The sequence below is a fragment of the Lutzomyia longipalpis genome, chromosome 1 (assembly GCF_024334085.1).
Source record: "Lutzomyia longipalpis isolate SR_M1_2022 chromosome 1, ASM2433408v1".
NCBI lineage: Eukaryota > Metazoa > Arthropoda > Insecta > Diptera > Psychodidae > Lutzomyia > Lutzomyia longipalpis.
Genome location: NC_074707.1, coordinates 46144155 through 46161621, shown reverse-complemented (window position 1 = coordinate 46161621; position 17467 = coordinate 46144155). Strand labels below are relative to the sequence as shown.

Genomic DNA, 17467 nt, shown 5'->3' with positions numbered 1-17467 from the left:
AAAAAATGCAAAATTATCAACCTAAAGATACATTTTATTTCTGTGATAAAATCTGCAAATTATAAACACTATTTTCTAAAAGGAGTCTTTTTCCTTTCATTTTCATTTATTTTTATTTTTCAATGGAAAAATGGGATCAAACACTCACCTGTGACCTTTTTTTTTACATAATCTCATCGATAACCTCCTCCGTGACGTAATCCTCCACCTGGACAATTGATTGAACATTCGCGTCGATGCTGTGATAGCGCATGCAATGGAGCTTGAGCTCCTCCTCATTCAGGAAGTAATTCTTGCACATTGGACACTTGAGGGTGAGATCCTTGTGATTTGCATAGTGCCTCCGGAGATCTTTGTTGCACTTGAAGGCCTGATGGCAGAAGGGGCAGGGATGCGTGCGTTCACCCGTGTGAATGGTCAAATGGTACTTCAGGGCGCCAAGCTGGTTAAAGGTTCTCTGGCAGATGTCACACACGTAGTCCCGTTGCTTCTGATGCTGTCGCCGGATGTGGCTGTTCAGGGAGTGTCCGGGTTTGAACATCCTGTCGCAGTGGGGACAGGGCACTGGTAGGGATTTGTGCACAACCTCAATGTGTCGTTCCACGTAGCGTTCATCCTTGAATTTCTGCCCGCAAATGTTGCACTCCGCCTCACGCTTAGCCGTGTGCTTCTTCAGGTGATTCTTGAGATTACTCGCACTGGGGAAGCCCTTGTTGCACAGCCCACACTTGTGCTTCCCATAGTGCTCTTGCATGTGATTGTACAGCTCATCGCGCGTATCGAAGGCTTCCGGGCAGCGGGCACACTTGAAGCGATGAATGGCCCTTCCCTTGCCATTCTCCACTGTTACATGCGCATGAAGCTGCTCCAGGAGAGCAAAAGCTTCACCGCATGTGCACATACAGGCAGTCCTGCGACGCGGGAAGGGTTGACACACATGCTTCTTCCACATGCTCACCTTGTAGCCGCATGTTTCGCACGGCTTAGGTGTGTGCATATGCTTCTGATGCACATGCTTCACAATGTGCGCCCGTACAAGCCCACAGTACTCACAAACATCCTTTCTATCTCGTCCGGATTTGTACGACTGCTCCGGGTACTCAACCTCCTCTCCTTCATTCTCTTCCTCCTTCACTTCCGGCTGCTGCTGCTGCTCCTCCTCCTCATTCTCCTTATTGAGCTTCCTCTTCTTCGCCGGGGACCGCTTCTTCGCGGGGGACTCCTTAATGATGGGCCTAGCCCACCATGGAAGCCCTTCGTGCACCCCAAAATCCTCCACATTGTCAAAATCCCGCATAAATTCCCACGGAATATCCATTTTGCGGAAATAATTCAAACGCTGCTTCTTCTTCTCATCATCCTCAATCTCCTGCGTGTACACCTCATCGAGGGCATTGAAGTCCGGCGGTGGGATGAGATACAGCGCCAGCTCATCAGCTGAATCCACCCCATGTACCGTTCGCTGGTGCTCCATAAAAGTGTGCCCATATGGGAACATTATTCCACATCGTTCGCACTCCTTCATCTTCCCCTTCCCGGCCGTCGTTTGCAGCCGCGTGGGTCGAAGCCTCCGTGGGAGGGTGAGTGTGTCCCCCTTGAGACGAATTGACTTGAAACACAACGTCCCATCGGCATCAATGTGCCTCTTGAACAGGGATAAATCCTTAAATTGAGCCTCACAATTCATACATTCGAGATTGTGTCGATTTGACGACTCCCCAAAGCGGAATCTCGCAATATGCTCCAGCAGGAGCTCAATTGAGGGGAGAATCTTGAAGCAACTGCACATGTACTGTTGCTTCTTCTTCGGCGTCGTGTCCTCATCTTCATCCTTCCCCTCATAATCGTCGTCCTTTTCATCCTTCACATCATCCACGGAAAAGTCCGGATCATCATCCTTATCATCCGCCGGGAGGATTTCTTCCTCAATAACACACGGTTCCTCCACAATAATCTCCGTGGTGTCTTCCGGAATCTCCGGAGGATGAAAAAGGAGCATATGGAGATCATAATTCATCTCCATCTTCCCACAAATGCTGCATAATTTCTTTGTCAGGTCATTATCTTCCAATTCCCTGAAAAAATAAATCCAAATTTGAAACATTTTTCATCAGTTTGAAGGCAGAAAACAACTCACATCTCTTCCTCCTGTGATGGTTCCTTGAGAACAGGACGTGCCCACCAGGGGAGCCCATCGTAGTGTATCCCAAAATATTCTGAATCATCAAAATCATCCTCAAATTCCTTTGGAATTCCCAAATATTCAAAATATCTCTCCTTTGCCCTTTTATACTCCTCCAGGACTCTGTAAAAATCCAACGTTACTTCCGGATCCTTCCTCTTTGGCTTCTCTATTCGATGCTTCCAGTAATTTGTCTGCAAAAACAACAAACTTTTACCCTTCCGGACGGGAGAGAAGTCTCTATTTTTGCTCACCTCTTTCCATTCCAACGGAACTGCATCCCAGCTGAGACTTTTCTTATTGTCCGGCGTTATTACGAGATATTCCTCACTAAAGTGCTTCTCACAGATCTTCTGAGACACACCCGGAACGGGCTTTACCTTCAAAATCTCACGCCATTCACGTTCCTGTTCACTATCAAAGGGGAATCTGCAAAGAAAACCCGCAGGCGTCCTTGAACAATCCCTTCCAAATGGATCATCCGGGCTTACCTGAAGAAGCTGAATTGTTTGAATTTTATCCCACCCTGAATTATATTTATACTGGTACATCCGGGAACGCAGCACTTCATCTTGGGTGCACTAAACCCTTTTTCAGGGCAACAAATAAATTCCCACCGAAAAATTTCCTAACCTCAAAGCGTCACTTTTTTCCTTTTCCCACAAAATTCCTTTGTTGCAAATTTTCACAGAGATTTTTCACATTTCCCTCCTTTCTCGGGAACTTTTCTTGATTTTTCATTGAATATTTTCACCGGAAAAACGTATTTTAATTGGATTTTACGTGGAGGGCGACAAAAATGTAAGCTTTGTTGACGATTTGTTTCCACTGGAAGTCTGGAAGTTTTGAATGAATTGCTTGGAAGTCATAGTAAAACATTCCACGATCCTTCCAGGCTGATTAATTTTTTTGTAGTAAAGTCAAAAAAAAATTCACGAATTTGCTATTTTTTAGTTAAAATAATAGGAATTAGATGAATTTAAGAGTGAAATGGATAATATTTACGCCCCATTGAGTGAAGCCTGTGCCAAAGCATTGAGCGACAAGACGTACGATAAGAGAAAATTAGCTTCACAGGAAGTTGAAAAGTACGTTCCTCTGCTGATAAAATCTCCTGCTCCTCTTTGTCCAATAACTCTGGATTTCTCTTGCAGAATGGTCGCAGAGTTCAACAATGCAAAGAACACAAAACAAATCCAGAAAATCCTCAAAGTGCTGGAGAGAGAATTTGTGACGTCGCGAGATTTGAATAAGAAAAAGGGCGGATTAATTGCACTCGCCGGTGCCAGTATTGGGCTTGGCAAGGACACTGAAGTCTTCATAAATGACCTCGTTCATCCCATCCTCAATTGCCTCTCAGATGCTGACACTAAAGTTAGGTACTCTGCCACGGAATCTCTGTACAATGTCGTCAAAGTGGCAAGAAGTTCAATCATTCCCATCTTCCCGGAGATTTTTTCAGCTCTCAGTCGTCTTGTCACTGACCCGGATCAGAATGTTAAGAATGGCAGTGAATTACTGGACAGACTCCTCAAGGTACCGCGCTAAGCTATCATTTTTCTATTTTATTTTGATACTGAAATTCTTCCTTTTGTTTTTCAGGACATTGTGACCGAATCTTCACAGACTTTTGCTCTGGACTCATTCATTCCACTCCTACGGGAGAGAATTTATGCAAAAAATTCCTTTGCCAGGCAATTTATCATCTCATGGATCTCTGTAAGATTCAGATTCCTTTTGCCTAATCTTCCCGGAAAATCCTTCAAAGTTTATTCTTTCTCCGCAGATCCTCAATGCAGTTCCGGAAATTAATATGGTGGTGTACCTGCCAGAAATCCTCGACGGACTCTTCCAGATGCTTGAGGATAATATGGTGGAGATTCATCGAATGTGCGGCACGTTGCTGGCACAATTCCTCCGTAGTATACGCAATGATCCCGATTCAGCTGATATGCCCGCAATGACAAACATCCTCATTGGGCATGCACAGACAAGCAATGAGCTCATCCAGTTCACTGCAATCACGTGGATTAGTGAATTTGTTCAGCTATCCGGGCCGAGGATGATGAAGTTTGCCAGTGGAATTTTTACAGCAATTCTCCCTTGTTTGGCGTACGAAGACTCCCGGAAACGTAAGTAAACATCCACGCACTCCTCTTTATTTTTTCACTTATATAAATAAAAATTTCCCATGTTGTCTAGTGGTTAGGATACCTACCTTCCTTTAAAATTTAAAAGAAAAAGAAATCTTTCCAGAAATCCGGGAATGCGCTCAGTTGGTGAATAAGGATTTACTGGATTTGGTCTCATCGAAGGAGGACAAATTGAATAATTTGAAGAACCTCGATTTGGATTCAGTGATGGAAGTCCTGCGGCAGTATCTGGGACATAGTTCTGTGCATACCAAAGTGGCTGTTCTCAAGTGGATTCATCATCTCTTCACAGAAATCCACGAAGAGATGTCCATTCATTCGGTTAGCCTTTTCCCCGTTCTCCTTGGTGTCCTCTCAGACAGTTCTGACGATGTTGTGCTCCAGGGATTAGTTGTCCTTGCGGAAATTATCAATTCCAATAGCGCAAATGATGACTTCAAGCAAACGCAGTATAGGAAATTCCTTCTGAGTCTCCTCAATTTGTTCAGTGAGGAAAAATCCTTCCTTGAAAATAAAGGATCCCTCATAATTCGTCAGCTTTGCGTCCTGCTCAATGCTGAACTGATCTATCGGACTTTTGCTGAAATTATCTGCGAAGAAACAACAAATATTAAATTTGCATCAACAATGGTGCGAACATTGAACACCATCCTCCTTACGTCTTCTGAACTCTTTGATCTCCGGAATTCCCTCAAGGATATCCGGAATAAGGTAAGGAATATGCCGATTTCTCTTCCTTGAGGAATTTCATTTAAAATTGGTTCCTTTCCAGAAATCTGCCACACTCTTTGAGTGCCTCTACAAATGCTGGGCTCATTGTCCCGTCTCGACGTTATCCCTCTGCCTCCTGGCACAGTGTTATCAGCATGTTTCCGCCCTCGTTGTCATCTTGTAAGTTTCTATTTCTCTGAATCTCTCTCTCATTTAAACCGATTTTACAAACTCACCTAATTCAACAAACGTCTTCCTTCCTTTAGCGGAAATCTGGAAGTAACTGTGGAGTTCCTCATGGAAATTGACAAACTCGTCCAATTGATTGAATCCCCAATTTTTGCATGTAAGTCATCCCTTCTTTTCTCATTTTATGTATTAAATCTAAACAGAATAAAATTCCTCGTCTTTAGCATTACGCCTTACGCTGATATCGCAAGATAAGAAATCCCAGGATGCTCAATACTTGGCACAAGCTCTCTTTGGGATTTTGATGCTTCTCCCCCAAACGGATGCCTTTCATCTGCTGAAGAATCGCCTACAGTGCGTCCCAATGTACTGGGGGCACGCCACACAGGCTGAGGGAACGCAATCCATTGAGAAGCAGAGTTCAATTGATTTTGATGCCCTCCTTGTGCACTTCCAGAAAGTCCAGCAGTACCATCATCAGCAGCGAATGATCCAAAGACGAAGAAGTATTGTGCTGTGGGAATGAAGCTAAATGAAATAATAAATCATATTGAAAAAAAAAATGTTCCGGAAAGTTTTTTCTTTACCTGTTTACAGTGGGTAGTTCAGGAGGACATCCTGACGTGCCAGCTCCAACAACATGGGATCATCGAAGAATTTATTAATGGAAACATCCTCAGATAGGCCCTTCCTCCGTCGTGTCTTTATCATGAATTCCCTGGCAAGGTGAGTGGCTGGTTGTGGCTCCAGGGGGCGGATTACAATACTCTTATCGAGTGGATCTCCAGGAACAATTTGCCAGTGATGAAAGACAGATAGGCAGAACGCCTGCCCTTGTGTGTGCGTCCGCAAATCAGTCTCAAACCCAAATGAATCAATTGCAGGGATGAAGGCTTTGATCGTGTACAGAGGTGATCCGGGAACTGGTGCATCCTGCGTCACATGCCCACGTCTTCTGGCCAGGACTGTGTACACGGCTGAGACACAATCAGCTGGTGCTTGAACCTCCACAAAGAGGTAGGGCTCCATGAGACGCGGCGTGGCCATGAGGAAGGCTGAATAGGCAACACGACGTGCTGTTGGGATGACCTGACCACCGCCACGATGAAGGGGCTCATTGGCAATTACTGCATCTAAAATTTTGAATTTAACATTCCTTATTGGCTCCTCACACAGCGGCCCCTCGCGTGTACCCCACTGGAATCCCTGCACAATGGAATCCTTCACCGTTCCCAGCAGTGTTTTATCCACCTCCGACGGCAGCGTATCATCCACAAGGATATTGGGACCCGTAACATCAGGGCCAAAGGCCCAAATTGATCGGGCCGCCAGTAAATCCCAATCGTAGTTAACCTGAAAGAATTCCCCGAGGCGCTTCTTATTCCACGAAATGGACACAACATCATTCTCAATATCCTCCGCAAGACCCTTCTCCAGTGGCTCAGCAATCATTGTCACCTTATTCTTCTTATTCGGCGTCTCTGCGAAGCATTTCAGCGAGCTCGTCTCAACGACTGTCTCACAGAACGCCACAACGGGATCGGCGACTTTTATATCAATCTCCGAGTACATTTTCCTCAAATCATGCATCACGCAATCCAGATACAGTTCCCCCGTGCCCAGGATAACATGCTCACCAGACTCCTCAACCCTCGTACTGAGCAATGGGTAGGATTTATTAACCTTCCGCAAGCCATCGAGCATTTTGGGCAATTCCGACGGATTCACCGGCTCAACGGCAATCTTTATGATGCTCTGTGTGTTGAACTTCAGTGGCCGGAAGATGTACATGTCTTCCGAGTGATCAACATCCGTTATAGTCGACGTCTTCACAATGCACTGATCAATGCCCTCGATTAGAACCCAATTCCCCGCTGGGACACGATTCAATTCAACTTTGTAGCGAGCCTCATAGATCCACAAACGTCCCACTTGCAGCACACGCGAATCCTCCTCATCCTGCAGTGAGTAATTCTCCCCCAACACACGTACTTCCTGCCCCGCATGGAGGGTACCACTGACAACACGTGCAAGTACCTGGAAGAACGTACAATCCTCCGTGGGATACATTTTGGAGCTGTGCACCATAAGAGCCCCATTTTGATTGCATTTCAGCATATCCTCATACAATGGCCCATCCTTGGGCCCTGTGTAGATGTGATCCACCTTATTCTTGCTATTATCGAGCGGAGATTTAATGTGTTCCACACACATGTCCACAAATCCACAGAAATCCCCACAAAAACGATTCATAATCAACCTCAACAACGGCCGTATGTTGCTCTTTGACTCCTCCTTTGTCAGTTTAATATTCAGCTCAGTCAACGTGTCAACCAGTGTGGTATCCACATCCCCAACAACCTGCGCAAAGAGCTTGTAAAGCGGCTCAAGGATGAACTCAACGAAGCTCCTTTGAGCCGAATTGTGGGGAGATTTCTTTGTGAAACGCCGGGATTTCGAATGGAAGTACATGTCGCCCCAGAGACGTCGTGAAAACTCCACAACATTCACTCCTGGATACGTGTCAGCGTACATCTTGGCAAAGGACTTCAGACTAAAGCAGAAGCCATAGAGAGAGCTGGCGAAGCAAACATTCCCCAAGATTGGTGAGATAACCGGCGTATTGCCACTCCCACCGCTATAAATGCTCATCAGGGCATTAATCTCCTCCACAATGTGCTTCAGTTTGAAGTAAGCATCCTGCGGGGGCAGCTTAAGTTCAAGCATTAGGCGATCAATCTGAAAAGGAGACGAATAGTTCAGTTGGACGAGGATCCTTCATCAGGCCAAGTCTGGAGACCAGCTGTAGTGTCGATTAAGTAAGTAACTAGGTAAGTTAGGTAGTTCTTCTATAGCTAATTTCCTTTACTTTCTTAACGATAAGTTTGGGAATTTAGGTAACTTTTAGTCTAGAATTAAAGGCGAGATATTCAGGAATCTTATTAATTTGTGATTAGTAGATCTAAAATTCTTCTTAAATCGTAGCCAAAAAATTAAAATTTAAAAAAATCTGATTAGTTTTGGATCAGAAATTCCCAGAAATTTAAAGATTCTGATCAATTTCAGACTAGAAGCTTCAAAGAATTCTAATTCAAATGTTCTAAAACTTCATGTTTTATTCTAGAGAATAGATCTAGAACGGATAGAAACAAAGAAAAGAACTAGAAAGTTAATGATCTTGATTAATTTAAAATCAGGACAAGATGCTCAAGAATCTGAAGATTTTGATCTAAATAATCTATTTAGAAAAAATTTGACGAATAGAAAGGTAGAATATTCTTAAATTTAAATGTTCTGAATATTTTTAGCTAGCAAATTAAGGAATTAAAACGCATTTAAGTCATTTAACTGACCTTTTAGCCCTTGAAATTTGAAAAGTTTAAAAACCATTTAAAATTCTAGCTAAAACGCCCCAGTAATCTAATTTAAACTCTTTTTTTTCCGATTAGAAAATGCACAAAAAAAAATTTTATTCTAAAAACATTCAAGAATTGAATTATTTTATAGTAATTAATTTAAAGCTCTAAAGTTTTTAAAGAATCTGGCTTTTAGTGTGTTATAGAATATTTAAAAATGTCTTAAACTTCAATATTTCCTGATCAGAACGTTTTCTTATTGAATCTGACTAATCTTTTTTATTTATTTTTTTTAAAGATTTGAAAGATTCTAATGATTTCCTAAGGCAGGCTTTTCAAGAATTAAAAAAAATCTGACCTTAGTTTTTTTTTAGTTAGAACTTTAAAAAACTTTAAAGATTCTAATGATTTTTTAAGGTAGACTTTAAGGAATTAAAAGAATCTGACCTTTCTCGTTTAAAATGTCAAAAACTCAGAAGATTCTAATTACTTTCATAGCTAGTTCTGTCTAATTTCTTACTAAAAAAAAATCAATTTTTGTTTCTTTCTTTAAGAAAATTCTTAGAATTCTATAAGATTCTAGACGAGGCTATATTTTGAAGATTCTGCTTTTCTGCCTAGTTAAAAAAAACTTGATCTGTAGACGTTCTAGCTGCTCGCTCTACCCTATGTTGTTCTTAAAAAAACTAAAATTTTTTCTTGCCAGAAATTAATGTTTTTGTCTCTTGCCTCTTTGATTTTTATTCTGAGCTCAGGCTTTCTTAATTAAAAACAATATTCTTAAAAAGAATAAAGAATTTATTTTATGATTTCATTAAACCTTACAGAGATTCTCATGTTTTTCACCAGAATTAATTACTTTATAATAAAATTAAAAAGTAAATAAAAATCTAATGATTTTTTGCTCATGAATTTCTCTTTTTTATTTTCTTTCTCGTCACATTTTCTTATAATCCGCGTTGTGACCTCATTATCTCGTCTCTATGTATCACCCATTTATGCTTTATTCCCTATTCTCGCCTGACCCGAGAGGCTCTTAATTGAAACTTTGACGTCTCGCACTCAGTTAGTCTTTTCCCTGCAGTTGATAGGCAAACATGAGAATCTCAGTGATTATCGCCACTAGCCTCCTCCTGGCTGGCTCTGTGTGTGGAAGATTTTACAATCCCTACCCAAAGATACGATCTCACACCCCAGGAAGTGATGAAGACACCGGAGAGCCTTTGTTCTTGACACCCCTCATTGAATCTGGGGACATTGAGCTGGCGCAGAATTTATCTTTTGTGTCGCACCGGAAATTGGATTGGCTCCAGAGCTATGCGGGCTACATCACGGTGAACAAGAAGTACAATTCAAACATGTTCTTCTGGTTCTTCAGGGCAAAGATTAATAGTGCCGCAGCTCCGGTTGTCTTGTGGCTTCAGGGTGGCCCTGGAGCGTCTTCGCTCTTTGGAATGTTCGCCGAGAATGGACCCTTCTCCATCACGGAGGATTTGGATTACCCACCACGACAGTATTCGTGGCACATTAATCACAATCTCATCTACATTGATAATCCCGTTGGGACGGGATTTAGCTTCACGGACAACGATATGGGCTACTCAGGCACGGAGACTGCCATTGGGGAGAATCTGCAGAATGTTCTGCAGCAATTCTTCAAACTCTTCCCGGAATTGCGGAAGAATCCCTTCTACATCACGGGGGAATCTTATGCGGGGAAGTACATCCCTGCTGCTGCATTCCAGATTCACCAGAAGAATCAGGAAGTACTCGCGGAGGAGGAGGTGATAAATCTCCGCGGGATGGCAATTGGGAATGGCTTCACAGATCCACTGCATCAGCTCAACTATGGGGACTATCTCTACCAAATAGGACTCATTGATGCCAATGCGAGGGATCTCTTTGGGAAGTATCAACGGAAAGCTGAAAGTTTGATTGAGAATGGAGACTACACGGCGGCTTTTGTTCTCCTTGATCGTCTCATTGACGGCGATGGGGATGCAAAGTCAATCTTCCAGAATCTCACGGGACTCGAGCAATACTACAACTATCTCAGCACACAGACAGACGACGGATCAGCCGCAATGGGGAAACTCATTGAGAATGCTGAGATGCGGAAGGCCATCCACGTGGGGAATAAAACCTTTCACGGATTGGACGTTAATAAAGTCGAAATCTTCCTTGTTAGTGACATCATGAAGTCTGTGAGCGGCCTAGTGGGGGATCTCCTAACTTATTACCCCATTGTGGTCTACAACGGACAGCTGGACATCATTGTGGCCTACCCACTGACCACAAATTACCTCCAGAATCTCGAGTTCAGGGACAGGGAGGAATATTTGCGAGCTAAACGACACATTTGGCGTGTTGACGGGGACATTGCGGGGTATGTGAAAGAAGCTGGGAATTTAATTGAGATCCTCGTACGAGATGCTGGACATATGGTACCCCTGGATCAACCCAAATGGGCTCTAGATTTGCTTCTTCATCTCACGCACGGGAAGAGCTTCACGAATTTGTGAAAAATAAATCCGTTTTGAATAAAAAAAAATAAATAAACTGACCTTGTTGATGCAGATGGTGATGTCCATCTTCTCCTGAATTGCATGCTTCAGGAGTCTCTCGGTGTTCAGCATCACTCCCTCGGCTGCATCCACAAACAGCACAATCCCATCGCAGATTCTCAGCGCTGCTGTTACTTCATCCGAGTAATTTACATGCCCTGAGGAAGGATTTCTCATTAGAAAATTTGAATTTTATTGAAGCAGGAAGCTTCCAGAGCTTCCAGAACTCACCAGGAGTGTCAAAGATGTTCATCAAGTAGCTCTTTTGACGCACATCCGGCAGGACGAGGGTGATTGGAGTAGCTTTAATGCTTACGCCACGCTCTTGCTCCGTAAAGAGAGTATCTGTGTAGCGGAGATTTCTCTCCTCCATCCCTTGGAATTGTGGATGAGTTTGACGCACGAGGCAATCAACGAAGGTTGTTTTCCCATGATGAAGATGCCCCACGAGGGCGACATTCCTAATCAACGGTGGGGTGTCCATTAAATCAGCCAAGAATTCCATCTCATACGTTGTCTCCGGAAGTTCCTGCTCTTTCAGCTGAAACTTCATCTTCTTCACGGGCTCAATGAGTGGCTTATCCAGCGGTTGGGCATCCTCTTCCTGCACTATTGTCTCCACATCCTGCCCATAAACTTCCAAAGCCGTTGGGTAGTATCTCTTATCTTCGTGCAGAACTATCGCCCGGGAGCGTTTTTCATCATCCACCTCCGCTTCATCCTCCTCAATTGCATCATCCTGGAAAGAAGATCAATCATGTTTCAGATTATAAAATCCCAGAAGCCCTCAAAGAATCATTTTCTGGTAAATCTCCTTACATCCATGTCATCTTGCTGATCCTGCTGCCCATACAAGCTCTGATCGTCGTCTTCATCACTCTCCAAGTCTGGCCCAATGTAATTCCCAAACTCATCGTACAAATCTTGATCCATGATTGCAAATTAAAGCTCTTCTTGACCCTTTTTCCACCAGAAATTCCTGAAAATGCCCTGAATGTTTTGAACAACATAACCTCACAAACCGGCATCACTGCTTCACATTGACTTTTCCATCAAATTGACTAATTATTTTAATTAATTTGTTACTAAAATATAAAGAAGAATCATTTACCTTTCTTTTCAAACTAAATTTCCCTAAGATTTTCCACTTATTTGTAAGAAAACTAACAAATTGGGCTGATAAGCAAACGTTTTGTTTTGCAAAAATGCGTCAACTTCTTTGCGACTACTGCGCCACCGTGATGATTCTGAGAAGTAAAATTGTAAACAAAGTCTCTCTCGGTCTCTCTGATATCCCAAAAGTCTCAAAGAAAATTCTCATTTTCCTACAAATCTTGAGGTAATTAAATGAATTTAATTACAAAAATTAATCCTTTAGTAACTAATTGAACGATTTTGCAGAAATTCACAGAGATGCGTCGACGTGCTGGCATTGGGGCCATTCAGAAGCAAAAGCTGGAGGCTGAAAAGTACAAAGATAAGGGATTTGAGATTCAGGAATCGCAATTTGAGCAAATGTCCCGGCAAATGGAGGTCTTCAGGACAAATCTGGAGGAATTCGCCATGAAGCATCGCAATGAGATTAAGAAGAATGCCCAATTTAGGCGACAATTCCAAGAAATGTGCGCCACAATTGGGGTTGATCCTTTGGTGTCAGGGAAGGGATTCTGGAGTATTCTTGGTATGGGAGACTTCTACTATGAACTGGCTATTCAAGTGATTGAGGTCTGCCTGGCGGCTAATGATGACACCGGAGGGCTCATTGAGTTGGATGACCTGAAGAAGCGCTTGAATGCCTCACGGGGTGCCAATAAGCAGGCAGTCACGAAGGATGACATCCTCACGGCCACGAAGAAGCTGAAAATCTTTGGGAATGGCTTCAAAGTACTCCCTGTGGGGCCAAGCAAGTATATGATTCAATCAGTGCCAGGAGAGCTGAGCTTAGATACCACAGCTGTCCTCAATGCTGCTGCAGAGGAGAAAGATGGAAGTATAACGCTGGAAGTGATTATCAGGAAACTAGAGTGAGTCCTTTTAAAAGAAATTTTATCAAAAAAATCGGGAGGAAAAGGGTTAATAAATTCGTTTTGCAGATGGACGGATTTCCGGGCGAAACAGGTGATGGATAAAATAATTGGCGATGGGCTTGTTTGGGTTGATCTACAGGGTGACGCACCAGCCTACTTCTTCCCCAGTCTCTTCCCAAAGGACTAGTCGGCACAAGGTAGGTGAATCCATCATCCCTGATTGTCCAACTTCCTCCGAAGTTTGGAATTCTCTGCATGGAGGGAAACATTCTCCTTCTGGAGATTCGTAATCTCCAGCTGAAGCTTGGCTGTAACCTCATTAACCACATTCTTCCATTGCTCTTTTAAACGTCGCTGATTGTCAAGGAAGTTCTCCAGCTCCTTTGTTCTCTCCTCGCAGACATTTGCTGTCTTTTGACCTGTGTTGAGGAGTTTCTGGAATGCTTCCAGCTTCACTTCCATCTCAATCTGCAAATGAAGAAAATTCCCCACAAAAGACTTTCTAAAAAAAAATCCCTGAAAAAAGTTCTTTGGGAATTCTTACAATTGATTGCGAAGCAATCTGGAGATCTGTGTCAAGGACTGTGTTGTTCTGCATGGCATCCCTGAGACGTTCTTCCAGGTGGCTCATTTGTTTCTCCACCATGGCAGTCTTTTTCACTTCCTGCGCTAATTGCTCTTTGGCCTGGAAAAAACAGTGAAAAGGATCATTTCCGGTGACAAAAAGTTGCTTTCCGGAAGCTTTACCTTCTTATTGGCTTCCTCCAGACTCTTTATTCGCTCAATATATCTGGATTTGGTGCGTGAAATCTCCTCTTGAACCTTCCCAGCTGCTTCCGTGATAACTCGCGTCATTTCACTGGCTAATTTCTCATATTCCTGCCGCATCTCTTCCTCCTTGCCAACAGCTCGTGCCTTCTCTGCAATGGCACATTCAGCAATATTGAGAGCTTCCTGAACTTTTGCCAGTGCTGTGGTTTCCCTCTCAGCGTACTCCTTGACCTGCATGTAGCTCCGGTGGAGGCTCTTCTCCAGCTGCAGCCGTTCCTGCATAACACTGACAATTTCTTCTTTGGTCTTCCGGAGGAATGCCTCACTCTTGGCCAGTTCTTCCTCACTCGTTGAGTGTCGCAGCTCAATCACTGACATCCTCCTGGATAACTCTTCCCTACTCTGCTGCAGGCTACACGTGAGTGAACGCTCATCTTCGAGATTCTTCTCAAGTGTGGCAATCTTGCCCTCAAGGGTGCGAATTGTGCGTGAATACTCACGCTTGAGGCTGAGTATGGAGTTGGGTTCATTGAGGAGCTTCCTGTATTCAATAATCTCCCTCTCGAGATTCCTCACGGTGTCCTTGGAGAGGGTCCAGAGGGTTTCAAGGTCATTCTTCTCTTCCTTCAGCAGGGCAATTTGGTGCCGAAGATTCTCCAGAGCTGCCTCATTTATCTGCCTTTCACTATCCATTCCCCTGAAGATCTCCTCCTGGGAGACATTCTTAATCTTCACCTCCGATGCGAGCCGTTTGTTCTCCTCAACGATGAATTCAACGTTCTCTTTGAGCTTCTGATTCTCCTCCCGGAAGAACTCAATCTCACGCTGCTGATTCTCAATGCACTCCTCGTAGCGATTGATAACGTGGCTAAAAAAAATTTGAGATAAGAAAATGAGCTCTGTGTGTGCGTGAGGAAAGGAGGTTGAATGAACCCTCACTTGATATCCTGATGGTTGTTCTCCCTTCCAGGTGTTCCTCTGGACATACTCTACTAACTAGATTGCAGCAGATGTGTTCCCCTTTACATGCTTTGCACCACAGCACGTTAAATTATAAAGAAAAATTGTATATTTTATAATATAAAATAAAATGTTAATATTTTTATTATTAATTTGAGCGGAAAAAAACATTTAATTTCACTAACTTGATTTCCCTCTCGGAGGCTTTTTCGCGTCGTTCAGGGAATGTTTTTCATGGCAACGTTGCCAGGGAGATGGGATATTTACCAACAAGGCCAACAAGTTACCAAAAGAACTTTTCTCCAGCTCTGAAAATTCGTTTAAAAAAATGCCAATTTTCTCAAAGAAATTTTCCTACAAAAGTGCCCCACCGCGGAATAGAAGAGTCCTCGAAAGTGACTGCCCGCGGATTCATGAGAAGCTGGAGGAATTCCGGAATATTCAGCTACATCTCGACGAAGGTGGGTATACATTTGCAAATGGTGCCTGGACGGAGGGAATGACAAAGGAATCTGCCACAAGTAGCAGAGGAACAGCCAGCAATGAGCAGCAGCTGAGGGAGAAAGTTACAAAATTAACCGAAGAAAATAATTTGCTGAAGATTAAAATTGATATTCTTGTGGATCTCTTGACGGAAAATACAGTTGAATTGAATGAAATAAAGGAGAATTTAATGAAATAAAAGAAAATCTGAGTTTTATTCTTTTTATATGGTTTTTATTAAAGGATTAAATTGCTTATTAAGTCAACAATTTTAATTAAATTAATTAAATTCTTATTGTTAACACGTTAAGGATCAATTTACTACACTGAAATTAATTTTCTATGCGACACTTATTAAATTACATGAAGTAGAAGAACTTTCACACAGCTGGTCTATCTATCATCTATTGTCGTATCTATCTATCAACAGTCTAGACGAATCTGTAAATGATTATTTAAATGTTATATTAAGCAGAACTTTTGAATAGGATAAATCTTCTACTGACCTCTTTGAAACATTTTTCTACGTTATAAAAATATTTTCATTACATACTTATTATACAGTAAGATCTTTCAAAAGAATTTCCCATGTTCCGCGAAAGTGATTTAGATTTTATTAAACTTTTTTTTGACGATTTTTTTGGTTTTTACAGATAAAGGTGTTTAACGTTCTAAAAGTTTTTTTATGCTCCTTCTGTAGTACTCTTTGTTCTAAAAAAAATTTTCTTAAAATTCTATGGAACTAACTGTAAATTCATACCATCCTCCTTTTATGATAATTTCTGGTTTTTGATGTTCTACGGATTTTATTTTCTTTCTACGGAACGATTTTATAGTTTCTAATGTTCTACCTAGTTCTAAATTGATTTTTAATAGATTGAAGAAAATCGATAATATAAATTAGAAATATTGAAATAGATTGAAATTCTGCTTAAAAATGAGATTTTAAATTTTTTTTATTAATAGAACAAAAATCTTATTAAAGGAATTTTGTCTCATTTATTTCATTATCCTCTTGTTGTTAAAATCGATTAAATTAGAAAAGAAATTTCTTTGAATTTTGATCAATCAACTTGATTTAAACTTTATTTAAATCAAGATTTTATTTTATTTACATCTTTAAAAAATAATATTTCAAAAACTAATTCTTTTTAGTAATAAAAAATATATTTTCTACTAAAAGAAATTTTTCTTTAAACAAATTAAAATGTTATAATTGCTTTACATTCGGTTAATTATTTGCCCTTTTGCTTTGTCTTTAACTATCTGTTTACCCGAAGTCCTCATCTTAATTTAATTTAAATTCTAACTTAGAGATTTCTTATATTATTTTTCTTTTATTTCTTCAAATATATCCTCTCCTTTAAGCTCTTTAAACCATTCAATTGAGAAAATTCAGCAATGAAGAAAATTTTCCAGGAACGGAAAAATTCTAACAATTAAATAAGATTTTTTTAATCAAATCTTTGAACTTACAAGAAACTTTAAAAGCTTTTTTCTTGTTTTGTATGTAACTGATGTGGAAAATAGTTTAAAACTTAATGAATTCTAAATGAATAAGTAATTAGAAGATCCCTACGAAAACTCTAAAATCATAATTTCCATTCATTCGACCTGTAGAAATTTTCTTAACAAAAAAAAGCCCTCTTGCGGTATTTTTTTTTATTCCTCTAAAAAGATGGATTAAATCTCTCGAGAGCTTTTCTTAAACTTTCCTCCCTCTACCTCCCCAAAAAAAAGACTAAAATTGAAAGAAGAATAAATAAATTTAAAAAAATGGAGTTCATCGGAAGTTAATTACTTGGGCACAGTGATAGGGTATTTTATTGCTTTAGTACTTGCCGCGGCAAATTAATTTATTGGCCTCTCTTCACTTTCCTCTTTGATGTGTTCGAATTGAATAACTCTTCATTCACTTCTGAATTGAACATTTTGTCCACTTATCAATTTTATCAATTTGTGTATACACCGAAATCCCCCGGGCGCCCCCTTCTTCCGCACCGTTTCAGCGCACATTTCTGTCTGATAATATTCCCAATACTTTGTGCTCAAAAGCACACACAAGTGTCCA

General features: G+C 41.4%; 7 protein-coding genes across 9 annotated transcripts; 4 read left to right on the top strand and 3 right to left on the bottom strand.

The window, feature by feature from the left end:
* Positions 1 to 13: 13 nt before the first annotated feature.
* LOC129787841 (zinc finger protein 729-like) lies at positions 14 to 3016 on the bottom strand. Its single transcript, XM_055823646.1, has 4 exons — positions 2674 to 3016; positions 2437 to 2611; positions 2138 to 2376; positions 14 to 2075 (listed from the first exon to the last, which is right to left on the bottom strand). Exons 1-4 carry the CDS (start codon positions 2751 to 2753, stop codon positions 164 to 166), a joined length of 2406 nt encoding a protein of 801 aa, XP_055679621.1. The 5' UTR covers positions 2754 to 3016; the 3' UTR covers positions 14 to 163.
* Positions 3017 to 3038: 22 nt separating this feature from the next.
* On the top strand, positions 3039 to 5798 carry LOC129787842 (protein VAC14 homolog). Its single transcript, XM_055823647.1, has 8 exons — positions 3039 to 3270; positions 3337 to 3718; positions 3785 to 3901; positions 3969 to 4314; positions 4439 to 5046; positions 5108 to 5226; positions 5313 to 5392; positions 5460 to 5798. The coding sequence occupies exons 1-8, from the start codon at positions 3173 to 3175 to the stop codon at positions 5759 to 5761; spliced, it is 2052 nt and encodes a 683-aa protein (XP_055679622.1). The 5' UTR covers positions 3039 to 3172; the 3' UTR covers positions 5762 to 5798.
* LOC129787839 (116 kDa U5 small nuclear ribonucleoprotein component) lies at positions 5384 to 12382 on the bottom strand. 3 transcript variants are annotated; one of them, XM_055823645.1, is made up of 6 exons: positions 12267 to 12382; positions 11975 to 12134; positions 11387 to 11894; positions 11156 to 11313; positions 5823 to 7974; positions 5384 to 5763 (listed from the first exon to the last, which is right to left on the bottom strand). In XM_055823645.1, exons 2-5 carry the CDS (start codon positions 12086 to 12088, stop codon positions 5827 to 5829), a joined length of 2928 nt encoding a protein of 975 aa, XP_055679620.1. In that variant the 5' UTR covers positions 12089 to 12134; positions 12267 to 12382; the 3' UTR covers positions 5384 to 5763; positions 5823 to 5826. The 3 variants fall into 3 exon arrangements, with proteins under 3 accessions (XP_055679620.1, XP_055679619.1, XP_055679618.1); XM_055823644.1 differs by having other exon boundaries at positions 5384 to 5749; XM_055823643.1 differs by having other exon boundaries at positions 5384 to 7974; positions 12267 to 12372.
* Positions 9625 to 11150, top strand: LOC129787843 (venom serine carboxypeptidase-like). Its single transcript, XM_055823649.1, has one exon. The coding sequence runs from the start codon at positions 9689 to 9691 to the stop codon at positions 11111 to 11113; it is 1425 nt and encodes a 474-aa protein (XP_055679624.1). The 5' UTR covers positions 9625 to 9688; the 3' UTR covers positions 11114 to 11150.
* A 17-nt stretch (positions 12383 to 12399) lies between the features above and the next one.
* Positions 12400 to 15065, top strand: LOC129787838 (vacuolar-sorting protein SNF8). The gene is made up of 4 exons (XM_055823642.1): positions 12400 to 12494; positions 12557 to 13179; positions 13249 to 13379; positions 14924 to 15065. The coding sequence occupies exons 2-3, from the start codon at positions 12569 to 12571 to the stop codon at positions 13367 to 13369; spliced, it is 732 nt and encodes a 243-aa protein (XP_055679617.1). The 5' UTR covers positions 12400 to 12494; positions 12557 to 12568; the 3' UTR covers positions 13370 to 13379; positions 14924 to 15065.
* On the bottom strand, positions 13375 to 15001 carry LOC129787837 (flagellar attachment zone protein 1-like). The gene is made up of 4 exons (XM_055823641.1): positions 14893 to 15001; positions 13930 to 14821; positions 13727 to 13867; positions 13375 to 13650 (listed from the first exon to the last, which is right to left on the bottom strand). Exons 1-4 carry the CDS (start codon positions 14937 to 14939, stop codon positions 13393 to 13395), a joined length of 1338 nt encoding a protein of 445 aa, XP_055679616.1. The 5' UTR covers positions 14940 to 15001; the 3' UTR covers positions 13375 to 13392.
* Positions 15066 to 15137: 72 nt separating the features above from the next.
* On the top strand, positions 15138 to 15580 carry LOC129794569 (protein chibby homolog 1; the record flags this gene model as incomplete). Its single annotated transcript, XM_055835369.1, has 1 exon — positions 15138 to 15580. A coding segment is annotated over exon 1 (339 nt), but the record flags the coding sequence as incomplete, so codon positions are not given.
* Between the last annotated feature and the right edge of the window lie 1887 nt (positions 15581 to 17467).